Source organism: Dasypus novemcinctus, chromosome X (assembly GCF_030445035.2).
Source record: "Dasypus novemcinctus isolate mDasNov1 chromosome X, mDasNov1.1.hap2, whole genome shotgun sequence".
Lineage (NCBI taxonomy): Eukaryota > Metazoa > Chordata > Mammalia > Cingulata > Dasypodidae > Dasypus > Dasypus novemcinctus.
In genome coordinates this window covers 152,589,380-152,613,473 of record NC_080704.1, presented here as the reverse complement: position 1 = coordinate 152,613,473, position 24,094 = coordinate 152,589,380, and the positions used below count along the sequence as shown (strand labels likewise).

General features: G+C 40.0%; 1 protein-coding gene across 1 annotated transcript in view; it reads left to right on the top strand.

Moving 5' to 3' along the window:
* Nucleotides 1-24,094, top strand: part of GPC3 (glypican 3) — a 514,875-nt gene that overhangs the window by 324,342 nt on the left and 166,439 nt on the right. The window contains exon 5 of the mRNA XM_058292375.2: nucleotides 16,325-16,450. Coding sequence (XP_058148358.1) covers nucleotides 16,325-16,450 — 126 coding nt within the window. The remainder of the gene's footprint in view (nucleotides 1-16,324; nucleotides 16,451-24,094) is intronic.

Below are 24,094 nucleotides of genomic sequence, written 5' to 3'. Positions count from 1 at the left end.
AAATGAAAAACAGCCAGGAGGGTTTCAAGAGTAGATTGGGGGAAGGAGATGTGCATCAACTAATAGAGCTTCCGCCTACTATATGGGAGGACCTGGGTTCAATCCCTGGCAACTGGGGAAAATGAAGAAGAGAAATCATGCCCACTTGGCAAGCCAGTGCCCACATGAGTGTCCATATGGTGAGCCAGTGCCCACATGAGTGACTGTGCACATGCCTGTCTGGTGAGCCAGTGCCCCGCAGAAGTGAATCACACAGCAAGATGATGCATCAAAAGAGAGACAAGGGAGAGTCAAGGTGAAGCACAGCAGAAACCAGGAACTGAGGTGGCACAATTGACAGGGAATCTCTCTTCCCATCAGAGGTCTCCAGGATCAAATTCCAGTGAATCCTAGAGGAGAGAAATGAGAAGAGAAGACAGCACAGACAGCAAAAGCAGCAAGGTTGTAGGAGGAGAAAGGGGGAAAATAAATAAGTAAATCTTTTTTTTTTTTTAAAGGAAGAGCAGATTGGAGGGAAGTGGATGTGGCTCAAGCAACTGGGCTCCCATCTACCATATAGGAGGTCCAGGGTTCAATACCTAGGACCTTCCGGTGAAGGCAAGCTGGCCAACACAGAGTGCTGGCCTCTGTGGAGTGCTGCCCTGAGCAAGATGATGCAACAAAAAGAAACACAAGGAGAGATAATAAGAATCGTAGCAGAACAGGGAGCTGAGGTGACAGATGAGAATGATCTCCTCTCTTCTACTTCAGAAGGTCCCACGGTTGGTTCCCAGAGTCATCTAATGAGTAAGAAGTAAAACTTTACCTATTTGCAGATGATATGATCCTATATATAAAAAATCCTGAAAAACCCACAACAAAACTCCTAGAGCTAATAAACGAATTCAAAATTTGGCAGTGTACAAAATCAACACCCAAAATTCAGTAGTGTGTCTTTTTTTTTCCTAAAGATTTATTTTTTATTTATTTCTCTCCCCTTCCCCATCCCCCCTCCCAGTTGTCTGCTCTATGTCCATTTGCTGTGTGTTCTGTGTCCTCTTGTATTCTTGTCAGTGGCACCCAGAATCTGTGTCATATTTTGTTGCATCATCTTGTTCCATCAGCTCTCCATGTGTATGGCGCCATTCCTGGTCAGTCTGCACTTTTTTCTCGCTGGGCGGGCTCTCCTTACAGGGTGCAATCTTTGCATGTGGGTCTCCCCTATGCGGGGAACAGCCCTGCGTGGCAGGGCACTCCTTATGTGCATCAGCACTGCGTGTGGGCCAGCTCATCACACAGGTCAGGAGGCCCTGGGTTTGAACCTTGGCTCTCCCATGTGGTAGGCGGACTCCCTATCCATTGGGCCAAATCCGCTTCCCTCAGTAGTGTTTCTGTACACAAGCAATGAACAAGCAAGAGAAAATCAAGAAAAGAATTCCATTCACAATAGCTAGGAAATAATCTAATCAAAGATATAAGAACTTGTTTACAGAAAACTACAAAACATTACTAAATGAAATCAAAGACAATTGAAATAAATGGAAGGACAATCCATATTCATAGATTGGAAGACTAAATATTTTGAAGATCTACCCAAAGCAATTTATAGTTTCACGCAATCCCAATCAAATTACCACAATCTTCTTTGTAGAAATGGAAAGCTAATTATTAAATTAATATGGAAGGGTAAGGGGCCTGAAGTCCTAAACAAAATTAAATAAATAAATCTTTTTTTTTAAGTTGGTGAAATTAGTTTTAAAAAGGTGGGAAGAATGTTAGTTTATATATATCTTAACAATAAATTTTTTTTAATCCATGGAACTCTACTATACAGTGAACCCTAATTTAAACCAGAGATTATACTTAATAGTGTAATTATTTAAAAGGCTGTCATTGTTGGTAACAAATATTTCACACCAAGGCAAGATGGTGTGGCAGGGGGCGATGTATGATATTTCTGTATTTCTTTTTCTTATTTTTGGTCTTTATTTTTTTAATGTTACATTAAAAAAATATGACGTCCCCATATACCCCCCACCCCCCTCACCCCACTCCTCCCCCCATAACAACAACCTCCTCCATCATAATGGGACATTCATTGCACTTGGTGAATATATCTCTGAGCACTGCTGCACCTCATGGTCAATGGTCTACACCATAGCCCACACTCTCCCACAGTCCACCCAGTGGGCCATGGGAGGACATACAATATCTGGTAACTGTCCCCGCAGCACCACCCAGGACAACTCCAAGTCCCGAAAACTCCCCCACATCACATCTCTTCCTCCCATTCCCTAACCCCAGCAGCCACCATGGCCACTTTCTCCACACCAATGCCACATTTTCTTCAATTACTAATCACAATAGTTCATGAATAGAATATCAGTAAGTCCACTCTAATCCATACTCTATTCCTTCATCCTGTAGATATTTCTGTATTTTATACATGATTGTTCTCTAAACCCACAACTTCTTTTCTAAAAAAATGATGTTGGCTGAGGCTGCAGCCATCTGAATGGTTGAGTGGGGTTGGAGGATCCACCTGCATGGTGGCTCACTCCCACATTTAGAAAGTTAATGCTGGTTGTTGGAAGGAGGACTTACTTCCTTACCAGGTAGACCTCTTCATGGGTTTTCGACAGTGTCCTCATGACAGTTGACCTCCCCAGAGGAAGTGATCCAAGGGAGAGAAAAAGGATAGGATAAGGCTCCAGTGCCTTTAATGAGCTCATGTCAGAAGTGACAGTGTGTCACTTGGAAGGGTATATTTGAATGGACACATTTAAAAACTGCCACACAGGTCTAGCAACAAAACGTTTGAAAGCCATTTCCATATTATAGCATGGGAGTTCTTTGGCCACAGTTTTTGCTTTCCTAGGAAGAGAATGTTATTCTGTTTTCAGTATAATTTCCAGTGCCTTCCTGCTTTGCACATTCTTCTCCATTGCTTTCACTCTTTGCTTGAACCTCCTGAGGAATTAATCTAAGTCCAACTGAATCTTTGATCTTTAACTAGTGGGAAACCCTTGCATATTTGATTGAAGTGAATAATGTGTCTAATTGTGTTGCTTTATTAAATTCAGCAGAAATTCATTAAGCACCTATTATGTGTCAGAATGTATCCTGGATACTGGAAATACTAAGACACACTCCCTGCTTTCAAGCTCAGTGTATTGGCAAGCAAGACTTGAATATGAATAATTCCAAAACAGTTTTGATTGTGATAACACAAAAGAATGTCCATAATATAAGCGAAGCTTAAAGAGAAAATGAAAATCTCTGCCCAGGGTGTTAGAGAAAAGCTTCACAGAGGAGGTGGTATGTGTGTTTGTAACATATTCACTTAAGAAGCTTTTTTAGAGTAAACACACCGGCTCCATTTTAACTGGAAAGTTTAGGTATCCCCATCCCACTCCAAACCCAAAGTAATACAAAACAAATGCAACAGCTAATATTTCTTCAAAGTGGGACCCCCCCACTCCATCAACAGCCTAGACATATTTATGAATAAGTGGGAGGTTTATCAAGGCTCCTCTGCCATGGTTTCTGTATTGGGCCCCATGGGACCTATTCTCTTTTGCCTTACCAGTGAGGGCTCTATGGCTCTTGGTTCCTCCAAGAAAAGAAGAAATTAAAAAATGGATCCTTGGTTAGGTACCCCGATTTGACACTTGAAAGAGTTACTGCCTGAGAGCCTCCATGTTGCTCAAATTTGGCCACTCTCTAAGCAAAACTCAGCATGTAAATCCATTTCCTTCTACCCAGCAAGGGACATGACTCCCAGGGATGAGCCTTCCTGGTGCTGAGGCATTACTACCAATCACCAGTTGGTGGTGCAACTAGAAAAAGACCTTGAATAAAATGGGGAAATAGTAAAGACAAATGAGTTTATATGGCTAAGAGACTTCAAAATGAGTCTGGAGATCATCAGAGGGGTTGTGCTTATACTCGTCTCAGCAGGATCCCAGAGACAGCCAAATTAGATACAGTCCCAGGTACTGGTGTTCCTGGGGGCTATGGAGAAACATGGGTGCTATGATCATGGCAGATGGCTCTGGATTTCAGTGCCTTACCAGTGGGCCCTACTTTGGAATTTGTGTTCCTGAGTGCGATGGAGTTGGACTCATATGTGAACTTTCTATACATGCCACTTCTGTCACTTTTACTGAACTTGGGCTTGGTGCTGGGGTTGGTGTGTGCTCAGGAGTCTTGAATCTCTGTACTGTCCATTTGCCAGCTGGGCCCTGAGCCTCAGCAGAGTTCATTGGAGATAAACTGTTTACATTATAGAAAACTGTTTAGGTTCAGTTTTGAATTTGTAGCTAACCCCTCCAAAAAAAAAAGAGTAAGAAAATTTGGAAAAAGCCTGTAGTCTTCAGTGAGTGGAAGCCTGGTGGGACTCCTTTGGGTGTTGGGAAACTGAACCGGCCCCCTGATGTTTCTCATTTCTTCTGCAAGCCAAAGATGAGTCTGAGATGGCCCCTTTCTATCTGAATTCCCTGACAGAATAAGAAAACAAAGCACTAGGAGAAGGTCTCATTTCATTTCACTCCCTCAAACAGGCATTGTAAACTGTCTTACTTGGAGAAGGAAAAAGTAGAGATTTAGATGATCTCTTGCTAAGTGTACTGCCCCCTGTGATCTGATGTTATTAGGAGGGCTTGTTTTGGCAGAATGTTAATACGTCTATAAATTTCCCAGTATGTTCTGCAGAGCATTTTACACTGTCCCCAAAAATATATGTGCCTCTAGTACCTTCCCCTCCCCATGCCTCTCACCATCCTCTGTGGTCAAAAATATGATAATTGGAGAGGAACCTTATTGTATCCAGTCTGTGGAGGTTGAGAGCAGGCTGTCTGAATCTGATTATGAGTTGAAAAGCTCTTTTCCTTATTAAAATAACAACACACAAAGAGATGCAGGATTCCTTTGGTAGCATTTAGAAGTCATCTGTTTGTTTTGTCTGCCCCCAACTGGGTAGTTTGAAACAGACACCTAATCTTAGAAATAGCTTAGTTCGATGTAAAAGCAATTTAATACTCAATTGGTGATCCATGTATGGGGCCCAATGTTCCTTTTAAGGAAAAATATTGAAAATATCCTTCATCAGGTTTAAAACATTGAAGGTGGGCCAAGACGCACGAGTAAAGCATATAGAATGGAAGAGATGAGATCTTCACAGCCCTTCTATTCCTAATATTGTTGGCATAGCTCAGATGTCACCCTCTCACTCCTTTGCCCTCCTGAATGACTCTTCACCACTTCCCTTTTGGTACTGTTTACTTGCCATTTGCACAGTTTGGTAGAACTTTCCTTTTTCCAAACCTAAGATCTCCGGATGAATATTCCATCCTGCATCTATATATACCAGGCTTTTGGCCCATCTGCTTACCTATGAGAAAGTCACTCAGCCCTCCACCCCTGAGAAACTATATCTGTATATTCTGGCTTTCCTCTTCCTGCACTCCCCCTCCTCCCCTTTCCCTCTGGCTTGGTCTAAAGGGGCAATGGATTAGGTAACACTAGTAAATGACCTAGAAAGAAAAGAACAAAAGCTGATCTCAGCTCCTTGGTCCAAAATCAATGCTTACTCCCACTCCTTCTCAGACTGCAGCTCTGGTCTGTCTAACAGCTTTGTCAGCTCAGGGGTGCCATCCACTCTCCAAACAAAACAACAAAGTATGTCTTAACTGAATCAGGGAACTTCGGGTCTCATATAAGTCATTCAGACCCTCCTTCTTTCAACATTTGTTGACAATGCTAGGCATTGCATTAGGATTAGGCTCTGAGGACACCATAATGAATATGAGACGCTCCCAGCCTAGTTGAGACATAGGAGTAAATAAATTTCATATACTGGGGGGGTCTGTACCAAAGCAGAATTATGTACATAGGGTGGCAGCAGTATAGATGGGGCCATGCACTCACCTTGGAGAGCTGAGAAAGGCTTCTTGGAGAAGGTGACTTTGAAGTTGGACAATAAAGTATAAATTCAAGTCCAACAGATGAAAGCGGGAAAGCAAATGTTCCAGGCAATGGGAATAATATGAAAAAAATTATGGACTAGTCACTGGAGTGGTAGAAAGTTGTAGTTAGGGGTTAGATCGTGAAAGGCTTTCTCCAACAGAATTAGGCATGATCTTGCCTCATTCAAATTATAGTGGATTTGGTTTGAGTTATGTTTTGATTTTAGTTGTGTGGTTTTCTGTACTTTCAATTTTAAAAAACTAATGAGCTCATATTACCTTACATTAAGGGGGGAATAAAAGAACCTTAATAATAAAGCAAAAAAGTTCAGGATCTGCAGTGCAGGATGAAAGGCTGTTTTTATTTGTAGTGGTTTCCAATTAGTGCTGCTTTGATGCCTGCCCAAGCAAATCATTGCAAGAAAGCAAAGGCAATTCTCTCTCCCACAACCAGAGAAGGAGAGCTCCTCCAAGGCCAATGGAACCTCTCCAGGGATGATCATATGCACTCAACCTCAGTATTTCAAAATGGCTTGTGTATATAAAAGGGCCCTATCCTAGAGTCCCACACTTAACACACTGAGTGGAAACCTCTATGAAAAGACTCTTTCCTTAGCCAACTTCTGTAAGTGAGCGGTGGGTTTGTCCTAAGTGAGAGCTGTGGGCGCTATTCTTTATATGTCAAATGATATGCTTGGCATGTATGTGTTAGAATTAAGTAGAATTGGCATCAAAGAAAATTGCCTTCCATCAAATTGTTTTTCCCATCCCAGGCAACTAATTGTCCAAACTTTTTATCCTCTTTTTCCCTAGAGACAATTCAGTCGTGCAGACTGCTTTAATTCAGGGGCGGGGACTCTTTTGTTGTCTGTCATGAACTACTGGCAGAAAGGAAAGAAATCTGGACTGAGTCATACATGTATAATTAATGTCAGCTAATTTACTTTCAGGTGACTATCTTTAAAGAAAGAAATAGAAATCTTTAACTCACCTTTTAAAATATAAGCAGGGGACATAAAGCTTGATGTAAGGAAAGGGAAAAATAAAATGCCCTCAATTTCCATGCTGGGACAAGTTTAGGAAGGAAAGGTGGGAACAGAAAAAGAGAATAGGAAAGAAGAGAGAGTCTCAGTAGGAGGTAAAGTACTCCTGTTACACTCTGCTGCTTGCCTGGCTGTGGTGTCAGAGGACTTATCACCTGTTACTTCTGTTCTTTGAAAAACTCATTAACTTGCCAACAGTTTGAAAATAGTTGTGTTTTTTTTTTCTCCTACCCTGAAAAATAGTATGTTTGTGTTTCTTTTCCAGAATCAAAATTTCTTCTGGAAATCAAGTATTAGTTTCCCACAGGTTTTCAGAAGGTTTTGCATAAATGAATGACTGGCACTATAAAATTGTCCCTTGGGACTCATAAGTATTAATCAGTTTGCTAGCTTTGCTGGAAACCTATTCTTTGTTCTCTGAAAGGCGGGTACTGCCTTATGAGACTGGGTCTGGGAATCATTTGGGAGCTGGCATTCATTTAATTATTTGGAGGTTCTTTTCTAATCATATCCAGTTTGGGTTTTAGGTGGGTTCTAGTGGGGATAATATCCACAGGGAATCAACAATAACGTAGTTAAGAAGCTTATCAAGAAAAAATAGGTTTTTTAAAAAACAAATGGACATAAAACCTCACTTGAGAGAAAAGTCTAGAAAAAATGTACCCAAGTATTAACAGTGGTTCTCTCTAGCTGGTGGGACTATAAATGGTTTTCTTTCTTTCTACCTGTCTGTAGTTTCTCTATTCTCCAAAAGGAGTATATGTTTCTTTTATAATGAGGAAGACAACCAATAGACTTTATTTTAAAAGATGAAGGAAACCCTAAAAGTAAAAGAAAATATTTAGAAACCATGTATATAGTTTCTAATATATAGAGATTTTATTTTAGTTTAGTTTTGTTTATTATTTCGTTTGATTAAAATTTTTACTTTGATATTTTTGCTTCAGTTTGTGGGCATTAAATATTCTCAACCATTCTACCATTTTATTGAAAACATACAGTATTAGTATAATAATCACCATGATCACATATTGGTCACTTAATATTCAGAATATATAAAGAGCTCCTACAACTCAACAACAAAAAGACAAAACAACCCAGTTTTTAAAATGGGCAAAGTACTTCAATAGACATTACTCCAAAGCAGATATATAAATGGACAGTAAGCATATAATAAGATGCTGAGCATCATTAGTCATTAGAGAAATGAAAATCAAAACCACAGTAATATACCACTTTGCACCCACTAGGAAAACATTACAAAAAACTGGAAAATATTGCAAGCCTATAATTTTCGCCAATGAGAAGCCACACTTTCTGTAAAAGTGATAGATGTTAATTACCCCATAATTAAATAAATCTAAATCCTCTTTGTTCTTACATAGTTTATATGATATTCTTGTTATATGAGCTAACTTCTCTACTAAGTAAGCATTATTACTCCATGTGCTACATGTTGCAGAATATTTTAAAAATAATTTTTTCATACCAAAGTCAATAAATTATTTCGGCCCACAATAAAAAACATTCCCTCATCAAAATAATGGAAAATACGGAGAGGTGTTGGCTAGGATTTAGGAAAATTTGGACCCTTGTGCTTTTGCTGGTGGCACTGTAAAATGGTGCAATTGCTCACTAAGTTAAGAATAGCATTAACATATGACCCCAGCAATTCTACTCCTCAGTACATACCCAAAAAATTGAAAACTGGAACCCATAGAGATATCTGATACCACTGTTCCTAGCAGCATTATTCACAGCAACAGAAAGGTGGAAACAGCCTATATGTCCTTTAACAGATGAATGGATAAGCAAAATGTGGTCTAGACATACAATGGAATACCATTCAGCCATAAAAAAGAATACAGTTCTATTACATGATACATCATGTTTGAACCTTGAAAACATCATGCTAAGTTAAAGAAGCCAGACACAAAAAGGACAAATGTTGTATGATTCCACTTATATGAAATGTCTAGAATAGACACATTCACAGCAACAAAATGTAGAAATGTCATATGATTCCACTTACATGAAATGTCTAGAATAGATACATTCATAGCAACAAAATTTAGATTAGATGTTACCAGGGGCTGTAGAGAAGGCAGAAATGGGCATTAACTGCTTAATGTATACAGAGTTTCTGTCTGGGGTGAGAAATAAATTTTTTTGGAAATAGTGCTGATAGTAGCACATCATTGAGAATGTAATTAGTGCCATTGAATTGCACATTCAAAATGGTTACAATTACATCTTTTATGTTATATATCTTTCACCGCAATAAAATTTTTAAAAAGATGGAATAAGAAATGGATTTTAAACCACTGTCTACTGCTCTTGCAGTGCTGCCCCCTTGCCCTGCCATTCTCATTTCATGTCCATCCAAACCAAGATTCTGGCTGTTTTGTTTTTTTTTAAAGAGGTACTGGGGACTGAACCCAGGACTTCATACATGGGAAGCAGGTGCTCAGCCATTGAGCTACATCCACACACCAGATCTTCTCTCTTTATCGGCTTTCCCAGGTGTCTCCTTCATTCTTCCAAGGGCAACGACTCTCTTTTTCTAAGACGGGGTTTCTTAACAAGGGGTCCATGAGCTTGAATTGAAAAGAAATCAACTTATTGACTTTATTTTCTCTGACCTCTAACTGAAACCTAGTCTTTCCTTCACTTATGAATGTTTGCAATAAATTACAGTCGTATTCATTTCAAATCACATTACAGTTACTTCATATCTCAAAAAATTGCTTGCGCTCATCCATACTTCAAAATTACAGTAGTCGTTAGACCCACCACTATATGAGTGTCATAAAACTATCCGCCACTACGTTCTGAAGAGAGGTCTGTGGTTTTTACCTGACTGGCAAAGGGGTCCATGGAGCAAAAAAGATTAAGAACCTCTGTTCTAAGACATTTCTCACCTCTGCTGTATCCTTTGTTTGGTAAGAACTTTATTGCGATATGATTCACATACCATACAATTCATCCATTTAAGGGTACAATTCCATGGGTTTTAGTATAGTCACAGATAAGTGCAGATATCACCACTATCAATTTTAGAACATTACCTCAAAAAGAAACCCTGTACCCTTTTGCTATCAGCCCTAACCTTGTCCTCCTAGCCCTCAGTGACCACTAGATTCTACCTACTCTCTCTACAGATTTGCCTATTCTGGACATTTCATATAAGTAGAATCATATAACATGTGGTCTTTGTGTCTGCCTTCTTTCACTTAGTGGGACGTTTCCAAGGTTCATCCATGTTGTAGTATGTATCAGAACTTCATTCCTTTTTATGGCTGAATAATCTTATATTGGGAGGCTATACCACATTTTATTAACCCAGTTATCACTTGATGGGCATTTGGATTGTTTTCACTATTTGGCTATTGTAAATAATGCTGCTGTGAACATTCATACACATATATCTGTTCAAGTTCCTGCTTTCAATTCCTTTGTGTACATACCTAGTAGTGTAATTTCTATGTTTAACTTCTTGAGGAACTGCCAAATGGTTCTCCACAGTGGTTGCACTATTTTATATTCCCACTGTTAATGCAGGGTTTCAATTTCTCCACATCGTCACCAGCACTTGCTATTTTCCATATTTTTTTTTTTTACTGTGGTCATCCTAATGGGAATGAAGTGGTATCTTATTGTGGTTTTGATATGCATTTCCTTGAGGACTAATCTGCCTTTTAGAACTTGACATCATCTTGTCCTTTCAGATCTGAAGCTTAATTCCTAGGAACAAATCCCTGGTAAGGTTTCAAGCATCATATTCAATGGTGAAAGACTGAAAGCTTGCCCTCTAAGATCTGGAACAAGACAAGTATGCCCACTGTCACCTCTGTTATTCATCATTGTACAGGAGGTCCTATCCAGTGCAGAACCCGAATAGAAAAGATAGAAGTAAAACTTCTACTATTTGTAGATAACATGATCCTATATATGGAAAATCCTGAAAAATTTATGACAAACTTACTAGAGTTAATAAGTGAATTCAGCAAATTGTTGGGATACAAGATCAACACATAAAAATTGAGTAGTGTTTCTGTGCAATAATAATTAGCAATGTGAAGAGGTAATCAAGGAAAGGATTCCACTTACAGTAGTAACTAAAAGAATCAAATGTCTATTTTAGACCTCATCAAAATCAAAACATTTGCATATCAAAGGACTTTATCATGAAAGTAAAATGGCAACTGTTTTAGTCTGCTAGCAGGCCAAAACAATATATGAGAAATAAATTGGCTTTTACAATGGGGATTTATTGGCTTACAAGCTTACTGTTCAGAGGCTGAGAAAAATTGTCCAAATCAAGGCATCATTGGGCAATGCTATCTCCCTGAAGACTGGCTTCCGGTGATTCTGGGCTCCTCTGTCACATGGCAAGGCCAATGGCAGCATGTGCTGGTCTTTCTCTTCTTTTCCAGGTTTTGTTGCTTTAGTTACTTGTTTATGTAACTTTCTTTCTCTTTTGTCTGAATTTCATTCGTTTATAGATGACTCCAGAAGAGGATTAATACCCACCCTTTGCCATGCCTTAACTGGAAGTAACCTAATCAAAAGTCCCACCTACAATAGGGCCGCACCCACTGGAATGAATTAACGCTAAGAACATACTTTTCTGGGGTCCATAAAGCCTCAAACCATCACAACAACCTAATTAATGGGAGAAAATATTTGCAAATCACATATCCAATAAGGGTTTAATATCCAAAATGTATAAAAACAAGTGACACCACTTAAAAATGGGTAAAAGACTTATAGACATTTCTCCAAAGGAGATATACAAATGTCCAAGAAGTCTATGCAAAGATGCTCAACCTCATTAGCCATCAGGGACATGCAAATCAAAAGTATCATGAGATACTATTTCACCCCCTGATTAATGGCTGTTATATTTTTTAAAATGGAAAATAACAGGCTTTGGAAAGGATTCAGGGAAATAGGAACACTTGTTCATTTCTGTTTGCAATATAACATGGTGCTGCCTCTGTGGAAGAGAGTTTGGTAGTTCCTCAGAAAGCTAAGTATAGAATTACCTTATAACTGGCAATCACATTACTAGGTATATACCCAAAAGATGTGAAGGCAGTGATTCCAACAGATATTTACACACTGTTGTTCATAGCAGCATTATTCACGATTTCTTTTTTTTTTTTTAAGATTTATTTATTTATTTATTTCCCCCCCCTCCCCTGGTTGTCTGTTCTTGGTGTCTATTTGCTGCGTCTTGTTTCTTTGTCCGCTTCTGTTGTCGTCAGCAGCATGGGAAGTGTGGGCGGCGCCATTCCTGGGCAGGCTGCTCTTTCTTTTCACGCTGGGCGGCTTTCCTCACGGGCACACTCCTTTGCGCGTGGGGCTCCCCCACGCGGGGGACACCCTTGCGTGGCACGGCACTCCTTGCGCGCATCAGCACTGCGCATGGCCAGCTCCACACGGGTCAAGGAGGCCCGGGGTTTGAACCGCGGACCTCCCATATGGTAGACGGACGCCCTAACCTCTGGGCCAAAGTCCGTTTCCCTATTCACGATTTCTAAAAGATGGAAGCAACCAGTGTCCATCAACCAATATACGGATAAAGAAAATGTGGTATATACACATAGTGGAATCCTATTCAGCTATAAGAAGAAACAAAATTAGGACACATGACAACTTGGATGAATCTTGAGGGCATTATGCAGAGTGATAGAAGCCAGACACAAGTGGACAGATATTGTATGATCTCACTAATAATAATTAGAATAATCAAATTCATAGAGTCAGAATCTAGAATAATAGGTTACTATGGTCTAGGTTGGGGATAGGAAATGGGGAGTTAAGGCTTAATTGTGCAGAATTTCTATTGGGGTTGATTGTAAAGTTTTGGTAATGGAGAGTAGTACAACATTGTGAATGTAACTAACAGCACTGAATTATATATGTGAAAGTGGTTAAAAGAGGAAATGTTAGGAATAACACATTTTTTCAAAAGATTTACTTATTTATCCCCCTTCCCCTTCCCCCCCAGTGTCTGCTTTTTGTGTCCATTTGCTGTGTGTTCCCTGTATCTGCCTGCACCCTCACCAGGAAGGTCTGGAAACTGATCCTCGGACCTTCTGGAGTGGGAGAGGTGATCATTCTGCGCTCTCAGCTCCCTGATCTGCTTCATCTCTCATCATCTCTCCTCTGTGTCTCTTTTTGTTATGCCACCCTGCTACGCCAGTTCTCTGCGTCAGCTGGCACTCCTACGTGGGGCGGCACTCCCGTGTGGGCCAGCTCACCACATGGACCAGCTCGCTTTCACCAGAAGGCCCCGGACACTGAATCCTGGACCCTCTATATGATAGACGGGAGCCCAAGTGCCTGAGCCACATCCATTTCCCAGGACTAATACTTTTAACAACAATCCTGTGAAGGCTACCACCACCTTCCTGTCAGGCTCGGAGAAAAAAGCCATATGAACTTCTATACCAGATTAGTCCCATGATTTACCCAACCCAGTAGCTCATCTTTGAAAAAGAATATAAGGAAGAAATATGTTGGTAGAGAGCATGGCTGTGCTCATTAATACCTGCCTTACAAGACAAGAGACTTTAATTATCTTGTGCATATAAATGTATTTGCAACTTTTATAAAAAATGAATTGTCCTGCATACCTAAATTTATGTTGACCATAATATATATAATTTACCAGGATTATAACAACAGTAATATTGGTAATAGATTGTTATGGGGGAAATTTGCTGTGCTAAATACTATGTAAGTGCTTTACCTGTATCTCATTTCATCATCACAGTAACCTTGAGGTATAGGTGCTGTTGTCATCTTCATTTTCCATATAAGGAAATTAAGGCTCAGAGAAGTTTAGAATTTGCCTAAGTTTTCCTACCTGCATAAGTGAGATTTGAAATTCAGGTGGGTCACACTCCAAAATCAGTGCTCTTTGGTACTTCCCATTCCAGGATTTAAGGGACTGTTTCAGGAATCCAACCACCTTTATCACATGATTGCCACATGACACTGTTCTAAACTTAAAAATCACTAATTCCGAAGCAGTTTGTTAACACCTAATCTCTTCCTAGGTCTATCCTGTATGTCCTGAGGAGGTCATGAATATCCTAACTACTAGGCTGGCCTTTTATTGCCCCAAATTTACTTTGTTCACTTGTCAAAGAGATTCCCCTGAGTTCTAGAATTTGATGACCTAGGTAGTGCTCACCTTGTTGTGTCTTTGTGGTTTTCCTAGACTTTCATCTTGACCTTTCTAGATAACACCCTTCCAAACTAAAGTGGAAGGTCTCATGTTTTTTGCAGCCCTTCATCTCCTTGACATTTTCTTTGACACACACACACATACCAATCCTCTCCAACTTGTCGATGATCTTTATGATCAGCCAAGAATACTGCAGTGGTTGGGAGTCTGGGAGAATTTCTGGGTATTGGCTTTACCTTCTAGGGAAATGAAATTGAAAGGGCTTGTTGTGAGTTCAGTTTTCCCCTCCCAGCACTGTGTTACTGGGAGTGAATTTGGAGGTGGAAGGAAGCCTAGAGAAAACTCTTTCATTAAAGAGGGGAACATTGTTTCCCATATACTGATGGCCATACTCCATTTCTTTCATGGAACAGAGAGGGGGAAACTATTTGGCCTCAGTCTTTAGTATTTCGGTTTCTACTCTTGGGAACTAGATTATTACCATGTAAAACAGAGCATCTCTCCTATTAGCCCTTAATTGAACCCATCTTTTTCCTTTGTGAGAAACGATAATATTGACTTTTATTTTCAGAGCCCTGTTTTCAGCCTTTTCCCTTTGGAGATTGATTGAAGATGTTCCAGCCACCAGGAGTAGGCTGGGAGAGGGTGTGGACATAGCATAATGCAACTGTTAGGGTATCAGGAGTTCTATGAGTCCTACTATGTTTCTTGATCTGTTTTGTCCATTACCCTGATTAGGCTTTGCTATGACCCAAACATTGTGAAGACATGCTGAGTGTTGTTCTCTGTGTGTGTGTGTGTGTGTCTTTCTGTCTCTTTCTCTCTCTCTCTCTCTCCTTCTCTCATCTCTCTCTATGTCTGTCTCTTTCTATATCTCTCTATTTTCATCCCTCTGTCTTAAATCAGTAGTTGAAATGAATAACTTTATTGTAGTAAAATGGAAAATGCATTAAATACAAGAAAATTTTTTCTGTTGGTTTTCCTCTTCAGGTCAGATCTGAGAACAAATCCCAGAAGGCATTTCTGGGACCAGGACACACACCAATGTCCAAATAAGATTCAGTCATCTGACTGCTCCAGAGGCCTGTACATCAGCCAGCCCATTATTAGCCTGGAGACAGTATTGAATAATTTCTCCACTGCCAGCAAATTCCCTAATCACAGTTGCCAAAAACTTCACAGAGACTTAGGGTAGATTTGGAGGGGAAGAAAGCTTTAACTTTCTTTCTACCAGGAACATTGCTTTGGAAAATAAAGTGTATTATTTTATTTTTGTTCGTTCACCACTAGAAATCTATTACATTGCTATTTTAATATTTCTTTTTAAGCCTACCCACTTTTCTCAAGTCTATTGTGTTCATGTATATCTGTAATAAGTTAATAGGCAAGAAATTTTGCCCGTATTTATGTGTGTGTTTATACATTTGAATACATAATATGCATGTCTCTACCTCTCTCTTGTGTAGTTTCTCTCACACACACATACAGGCGTGCATACACACACCAGTATTATACATAGCATAAAATCCAAAGCAAATAAATAATAAAATATACTAGGATTTCCACCTCCTATCCCAGCCCCTCAGGAATTACAATATACAAAGAACAAAGAAACCTTCCCCCTCTAGCATACGTGAGTTTCCTTGACTATATTGCTAGGCGAATTTCATCGAGCTTACCGTGAGCACCTTTTGATTGTGATCTGCAACCATTAGCCAAAGCCTATATGGAAAGGGGCCATCTCTAGGGTAATAGCATTGTAAATTACAATCAATGCGCTCAATTACACTCACAAGCCAAAAGATATGTAGTGCTCCGGTGTGCCTTGTAATCAGCACCTTTGAGAATGTATGTAACAGTACTCTGAACAAAAAATAGAAGCTGAAAGTGTTAGAAAATGGATGTTGGAATTAAATCATCACTTTGTATGGCAGGGAACGTTTTGTCTAATATCATTTTATTGATTTAAAAAACCAACAAAATGGCGGCCTTGTAGCCAAGAATGTCTTTAAAAATCATTTATTGCCCTAATCAGTCTGGCTGAGGCTTTCCGTCATGCTGATAAGGAAATTAAGCTTTTTTTTTCATACAGGGTTTACTTGCCTCTTAATGTGTATGTTTTGTTTCTCTTTCAGGGAGCTAATTCAAAAATTGAAATCTTTCATCAACTTCTATAGTGCTCTGCCTGGCTACATTTGCAGTCATAGCCCTGTAGCTGAAAATGACACCCTTTGCTGGAATGGACAGGAACTTGTGGAGAGGTAATCTTTTTTGAAATTTAAATATGGCAATATTTGAAGAATGATTATCATATGTTTGTATCAAGGTTACTTCTTTTCTCTGCCTCCATTTAGTTTCACAAGAAAAGTTCTAGAGGAAAACATACCCAAGAGCTTCTGCGATGTGTTCAGATGCTGTCTTTAACTTAGAGTCCTCATAGAACTTACAAGCTTTGAAGTACCTAGAAATCTATGTATTCAACAGCATTTTACACAGTAGAAAGCATTAAACAATTTTTTGTCTTTGCCTTCGTCCACTTCCTCATTATGTGAGCCCTCACTCATTTCATTTGAAGAAATCAAAAATGTAGTAATAGCGCCCATTTATTGAGAGTTAATTATGTATGTGGCACTATGCTTTCTATGTATTAACTCTTTTTCTCCTTACAGCAATCCTATGAAATAAATTCCCTGATTTTTCACCATTTTATAGTTGAAGATGAAGGAGAAAAGGAAGGGGAGGGAAAGAGTACCATTTCATTGAACAATTTTACTGAAATGTTTGATCATTTGAGCTATTTGCTGATATAAACTATGCCATAGTCATCATCTGTGAAGACCTTGCTCACTTCTGGAAAGGAGATAATATGTATTTATTTATTCAGCAAATATTTACTGAGCACCGTCCAAGTGCCAGGCATGCTGACATGAACAAAACAGACAATATTCTGTGATCTCATGGAGTTTCCATTTTAGTGGGATAATGGTATTCCAACTTCCATTGATTTGTGTGTGTAAAGAGTAGTTTATAATTCAGAAATTAAATCAGGAGGGTAGAATGCTTAGAAAACCACATAGATTTGATGACCATCCTTTTAAAAATGTTTGTACATGTGGTATTTTGGTGTAGTAGAGAATGTAGAGACATGAAATTGACTAATAAATATACCACTAATAGTTGCTTGACTTGGGGCAAGCTACTTAATTACTCTGGGCCTTGGTTTCCTCATCTAAAAAAGGGAAGATTGGATTAGGGCCCCTCCAGCTTGTGGAGTTTTTTTTCCTTATCAATTTATGTATTCATTCCTGCCTTCAAAATTTCTGTTTTGATTTACTTTGTGCTAGGCATCAAGCTAGGTTCTAGGTGTACAGAGGTGTACAGGACAGGCAGATTATCTGCTTTGGGGAGCTTACATCCTAAGGAGATCTACCACCGGGACTTAAGATAATTAATCATGATGCTCAATAGAATTAATTATCAATGTAATGTAATGGACAGAAAAAGGCCTTGGAGCCAGATGAAATTGGGTTTGTATCTCAGGTCTGCTACTTACTTCATTGTGTGTCCTTGAGTGAGTCACTTACCTAGACAGCCTTAAGGTCCTCCTCTGTAAAGGAAGGACATTTCACATGGTGGTTGTGAGTTGTTGTAGTCATGAAAGGAGACCTATAGCAGGTTGGCACATAGTGGAAGCTCAATTCTTGTTACTTCTCTTCTTTCCCTCTTCCTCCTTCCACCCGAATGCAAGTAAAAATGCAGACCTACAAACAGCTTATTTTTCACCAAAGCTATTGAAATGACCAGGGTAATGAGAATGAGGTGCTAATGAGACTGGGGTTGCATGCCACCCTGGATGATGCACTGGTCTTGCACAGAGAGAGACCTCTCTAGAACCATGAATCAGGCTGGAGTGATGAATGGCTCTGTGCAACCCACTCCACTCTACAGAATTAGTGCATAGGTGTCATCCTAAAAGCTCATCAGGTACTAATTAGCATCATGAAAATGTACTTAATTGCTATGACATGGTTTGAAAAATTGTCGAAGAAAAGCTGTTGGTATTTGGCTTTTCAAAAAGATGCTACTTTAAAACAGGTATAAACAATATGATATTTAAAGAGAAAATGCCCACAATGTCAAATATATCAAAGTGGAGAAGGAGGGAAGGCAGAAAGGATTGAAGGAAGGAAGGGAGATAGGGAAGAAGGGAGGGAGGGAGGAAATTAAATGTTTTGCAGACAGAATAAGGATAATGTGGTTCAGGAAGTGATTCTTCCTTGGTTAGTAACCTCGGGTTATAATTAACGTGTACTTGTATTACTGACCTAATGCAATGATGGAACTAGGGAATAGTGTCAAACTAGTTTTTTTTTTTTCAAATTGTACTCAGGAATGATAAGAAGTTTTTCAGCCTAAGGATATGTGTGCCCTCTGTGTGTACCATTTATAAAGATTAGCTTTTCACTCTATGTCTCATGTATAGTGAAACCTCTTTCTAGAACTTTCCATTGAATTTCTCATTTGATTTAAAGTTTTAAGGAAAAGTAGCCGCTTGCTATTGTCAAATGGCTTGTAACTTTGTTATCTTAATAGAGTCGGGTTTATGTTCCTTTGAAAATATTTTACTTCTAGCCAGGAAAACTTATGAAAATCAAGGGTCCTAAAAGGAAACACGATTAGTCAGTGGAGACACTTGATCAAAAGGGAAATATTGATACTGAGGAAAATACTAAGCAATATCTGCCTCAACTAGGTCATCAGAGATGGTTATGCCCTCCTACTCTGCATGTACAGGTCACTAACTTTTAAAAGTTAAACGATTAATTGTTTTTTTGAATAAGGTCCTATTTCACATCCTTTCAATTTTTCTCTCATGAATCCAGTTAACTGAAATATGAATTAATAGAATTCGTTCACAGATGTAGTCTCATGGAGTATCAAATAAGCCTATCATCTGTCTTTCTCACCTCCCTACCACCACCCTGTCTTGGCTTGAGGTGAACATTATCTTCAAGGATTTGGCTGAGAAATCTTCAAATTAGCCAGTTTGGTGCATGAAAGTTATTCTCTTTGATTCAAACTATATATAACCTACAATCAGAGATTTCCTACAATTGCTAAAGGCAGAAAATCCTCTATCCTTTGCCTTTTTGGAGCTACAGAAAATTTCAATAAGAGATTCTCTGGGATCAAGAGAAAAAAAAAGGAACCCCACAGTAATAAGGTAATACTGGTCATAACAATATCTAAATGTAGCCTTTGCCTACATTGGCACTGAAAACATCTGTGTGAAGAGTGAAAATGTAACGAATGCATTCTCATAGATCCATTTTAGAACTGTTAGGACAAATGTCCTAGAAATTGAATTTTTCATTCTTCTTCCAGACTGTTTGATACTTTCTAATCCAAATGTTATTGTTTAATCAAGAGTACCTTTAAATGAGTGTAAGAGAAACTAGTTAAGCCAATACATGTTCAAAAATCCCTAGTTTGAGCGAAAAATTGTCTTTACAATTTTTTTTAAAAAAAGATTTATTTATTTATTTAATTTCCCCCCCTCCCCTGGTTGTCTGTTCTTGGTGTCTATTTGCTGAGTCTTGTTTCTTTGTCCGCTTCTGTTGTCGTCAGCGGCACGGGAAGTGTGGGCAGCGCCATTCCTGGGCAGGCTGCTCTTTCTTTTCACGCTGGGCGGCTTTCCTCACGGGCGCACTCCTTGCGCGTGGGGCTCCCCACGCAGGGGACACCCTTGCGTAGCACGGCACTCCTTGCGCGCATCAGCACTGCGCATGGCCAGCTCCACACGGGTCAAGGAGGCCCGGGGTTTGAACCGCAGACCTCCCATATGGTAGACGGACGCCCTAACCACTGGGCCAAAGTCCGTTTCCCTGTCTTTACAATTAACCTCTGATAATTCAGATTCATGTAACAATGATAGAGAACTTAGTATATACTAGACCCAATGAGAGAAAGAAGAAGAATCGAGAGCCTGTTCTCTCTGAGGAGGTCACAGCCCAATGAGAAGGATGAGGAAAGAAAATTAGCCAGCTGTCCAGAAAGAGTTCCCCTCAGAGGCATCACAGTGAATTCTTGACCCAGTTTTAGTGTGTTTGGTTTATAGGGTGGCTTTTCTCCAAAGGGCTCAAGGCAGTCAATGTACATGGAACTGGCAGTGAATGCCAGCAATGAGGAAGCCAATATGTAAGGTGAAATACAGAGCCAAGAGAAAGGGGCACAGGAAAAAGTAAGCCACGGAAGATGGAAATAATATTCAGTGGTGTTGAGCCAAGTCCTGAAGTCACTTGATTCAGAGGTTGGCTAGGCATAATCCAGACTAAAAACATGCTGAACATGAGGCTCAGTAGCTCTTCTTAGCAGCCCTTGGCATGATGGTTGGAGGACTACAAACTGAGGGGCAGTCTTCAACCTTCTAGTTCCTTTCCCTCATGGCTAGTTCTTCTTTGCCCTCCAATTCTGCAGAAAGCTCTGCTTATGAAAGGCTGTTAAGAGGGAAAGAGGGATAAATAGGGCTTCAGTAGCTGTTTTATCACCCTCTTTCTCCAAAGTTCTGGGTTCCCCTCAGACATTTTTTGGATTTCCTTTCTCCTTTAGCTTTTCTGGAAGTGGAAATAATGTCACTTCATTCTGTCTCATTTGGGGAACTGCTATGTGTTTGCCTGAGTGTATGACTTGGAATGAAAGAAGTGACGTAAAATGCTGCTGGCTAGTATGGCAGTTTACATATTCTACCTTACCTTAGATAATCCAAGATTTTCATGGAAAAGCTTTTTAGGACAAATGGAGTATATAGAAAAAGGCATTGGGAAGCGGATGTGGCTCAAGTGATAGGGCTTCCGCCTACCATATGGGAGGACCCAGGTTCAATCCCTGGGGCCTCCTCGTGAAAAAGAAAAAGAGAAAGTATGCCTATGCGGCAAGCCATTGCCCACAGGGTGAGCCGAGTGCCCACAGGGTGAGCCAGTACCCATGCAAGTGAGTCACGCAGCAAAATGATGATGCAACTAAAGAGAGACAAAGGGGAGAGTCAAGGTGAAGCGCAGTAGAAACCAGGAACTGAGGTGGCACAGCTGAAAGGGAACCTCTCTCCACATCAGAGGTCCCCAGGATCAGGTCCCGGTGAATCCTAGAGGAGAAAAAGTGAAAAAAAGAGGAGACAAAAAGAAATAGATACAGAAGCTCACACTGAATGGACACAGACACCAAAAACAGCAGGGTTGGAGGAAGGGGAGGTGAAGGGGGAAAATAAATAAATAAATCTTAAAAAAAAAAAGAAAAAGGCCTTAATTTGGTCTAGCATGAAATATTTATGAAAGCTCAAGATTTACAAAATTCTTAAGGCAAGACACATAAAATTGGGAAATACCCCTTGTAATAACCTCCAAGGTCTTAGATTAGCATATTCTTTATCATGAATTTATCTTGAAAGTAGTCTTAAGTGATGGTTATTCATGAGCACCTACTCCATGGCAATGCAGTGACATTTATCCTTTAAGAATATGGTGTCACATACAGTAGCTTTACCTTCAGAATTGAGTGAGAAAAACACAGTGTATCCTGCTGATTGACAGCTTAATATGGCGTGCCACATTTGAGAAGGGCTGTACTTGATTGACTGTCATGTCTGAAGTAGCAGGAGGGGACATTTTCTTAGCTCAATGATATGTCAGTAGAAGACCACCTGGATCGTTTATTCATTTAAGCAGATAGAGACTGTGTACTTGGGCAAATCCTCCTGGGCTAATTTTTATCATTATAAGGAGTACATTCTGGGGGCTCTAAGGCAGGTTCCAGCATATCTATACCCTCCACAGGTAAATATCACCTCATAATTTCTTCCTTGAAATGTGATCCAATGGCAGCCACATCCTTTCTCCTCTTAACCATCAGAGCTCCAAGCACCAGAGCTCTTATACTCTAGCCATAAAGGCTGAGTAGTAGGACCATGAAGGAACATAACTACTTTTTTTAAAATTATTTATTATTATTATTTTTTTAATTACATTACAAAAAAATATGAGGTCCCATTCAACCCCACCTCCCCCGCCCCCCACTCCCCCCACAGCAACACTCTCGCCCATCATCATGACACATCCATTGCACCTGGTAAGTTCATCTCTGAGCATCACTGCACCCCAAAGTCAATGGTCCACATCATAGCCCAGACTCTCTCACGTTCCATCCAGTGGGCCCTGGGGGGATCTACAGTGTCCCGTAATTGTCCGTGAAGCTCTATCCAGGACAACTCCATGTCCGGAAAACGCCTCCACATCTCATCTCTTCCACCCGTTCCCCACACCCAGCAGCCCCCATGGCTACCGTTCCCACACCCATTCCACATTTTCTCTGTGGACATTGGATTGGTTGTGTCCATTGCACACCTATGTCAAGTGAGGGCTTAGATTCCACATGGGTACTGGATGCACTCCTCCCGCTTCTAGTTGTAGACACTCTAGGCTCCATGTTGTGGTGGTTGACCTTCTTCAACTCCATGTTAGCTGAGTGGAGTAAGTCCAATAAATCAAAGTGTAGGAGCTGAAGTCTGTTGAGGCTCTGGGCCTGGGTGTCATATTATCAGTCCAGAGATTCAAATCCCCTACATATATTTTAAACCCAGCACCTACTACAATTCCAATAAAGTAGCATGCAAGTCTTGTGAAAGGAGATCCCCTCTGAGTCCAATTCCATCACGCAGAAACACCAGCTCCAAAGAAGGGCCATCTGTCATGGCAGTGAACCCCTTCTGCCATGACCATAGAACCCGTGGGTCTCTTTATCCCTCAAAAGAACCAATACCTGGGGTTGTATCTACCTTATCTGTCTCTCAGACTCTGTTCAGTTGTACATAGGGGTATTCCTTCTGACAACCTCCAGACTCTTTTTTAGAGACTCACAGCCTTATAATCTCATTTCTCCTTTCCATTTCCCCCTTACATTAGGTCAAACCACTTCCCGAAGTCATGTTATTATATTGAACATAACTACTTTTTAAAAGATTTTTATTTTATTTTATTTAAGAAGCTTTAGATTATATAAATGATACACCCAAAATATAAGGAGATTCTTGTAAATACCGCCTCCTCCCCCTCCCAAAATTTCCCCCATTAAAAACATCCTTCATTAGTTTGGTATATTTGTTACAATTGATGAACATCTATTGAAGCATCCGTTCCCCTCCAACTACTTTTTAAGAACCTATTTCGTTAACATTCCAGAGCATCTATGCCCTCTAAATGTTATTGCCTCATTCAAATTAGGCGTTTTGGGACGTCATAGAGGGATTTAATTAATGTTGCCAGTGCTAAAAGCATTTTTCTGCATCTTCTTTGGAAAAAGCCCTGTGGGCTTATGAGCAGTACTTGCTGTCTGCAGATCTTCAGTGGGTCAAGTTGATGATTACCGCAAAAAAACCCTGATGGGTTAGGAAGGATGAGCCGGGGGATCATTGAGTGTTGGGAAGAGTGCAGTCTTTAGGGGTCAGACAGACAGATATGAATCCTGGTTCAGATACTGATTGTGTGCTTTGGGCAAGTCATTTAGCTTCCCACCCTGTTAACTTATTTGTAAGGAGGGGCTAATGAAACCCAATCTACCAGGCTATGGGCAAGTTTAGTTTGGGCACACAGGCACTGTAAATGGTAGCTCTTGTTGTTGTTGCTATCATCCTTATTATAGTGTGGTTGAGCAGACCAGATAAGTGTCCAGAGCAAACCATAGAGAGGGGTAGGTCATTCTTCTTCCTGTGAAGGTAAATTGGATTTTTAAAAAATACCTAGAAGTCATTTGGAACCAAACCATTGAATGGGGTGGCTGGTCAAGCAGGATGATACCATTTAGGGTCCTGTGAAATAAGAGTATGAAATACTAGGGCTGTATTTCTTGTGATGCTT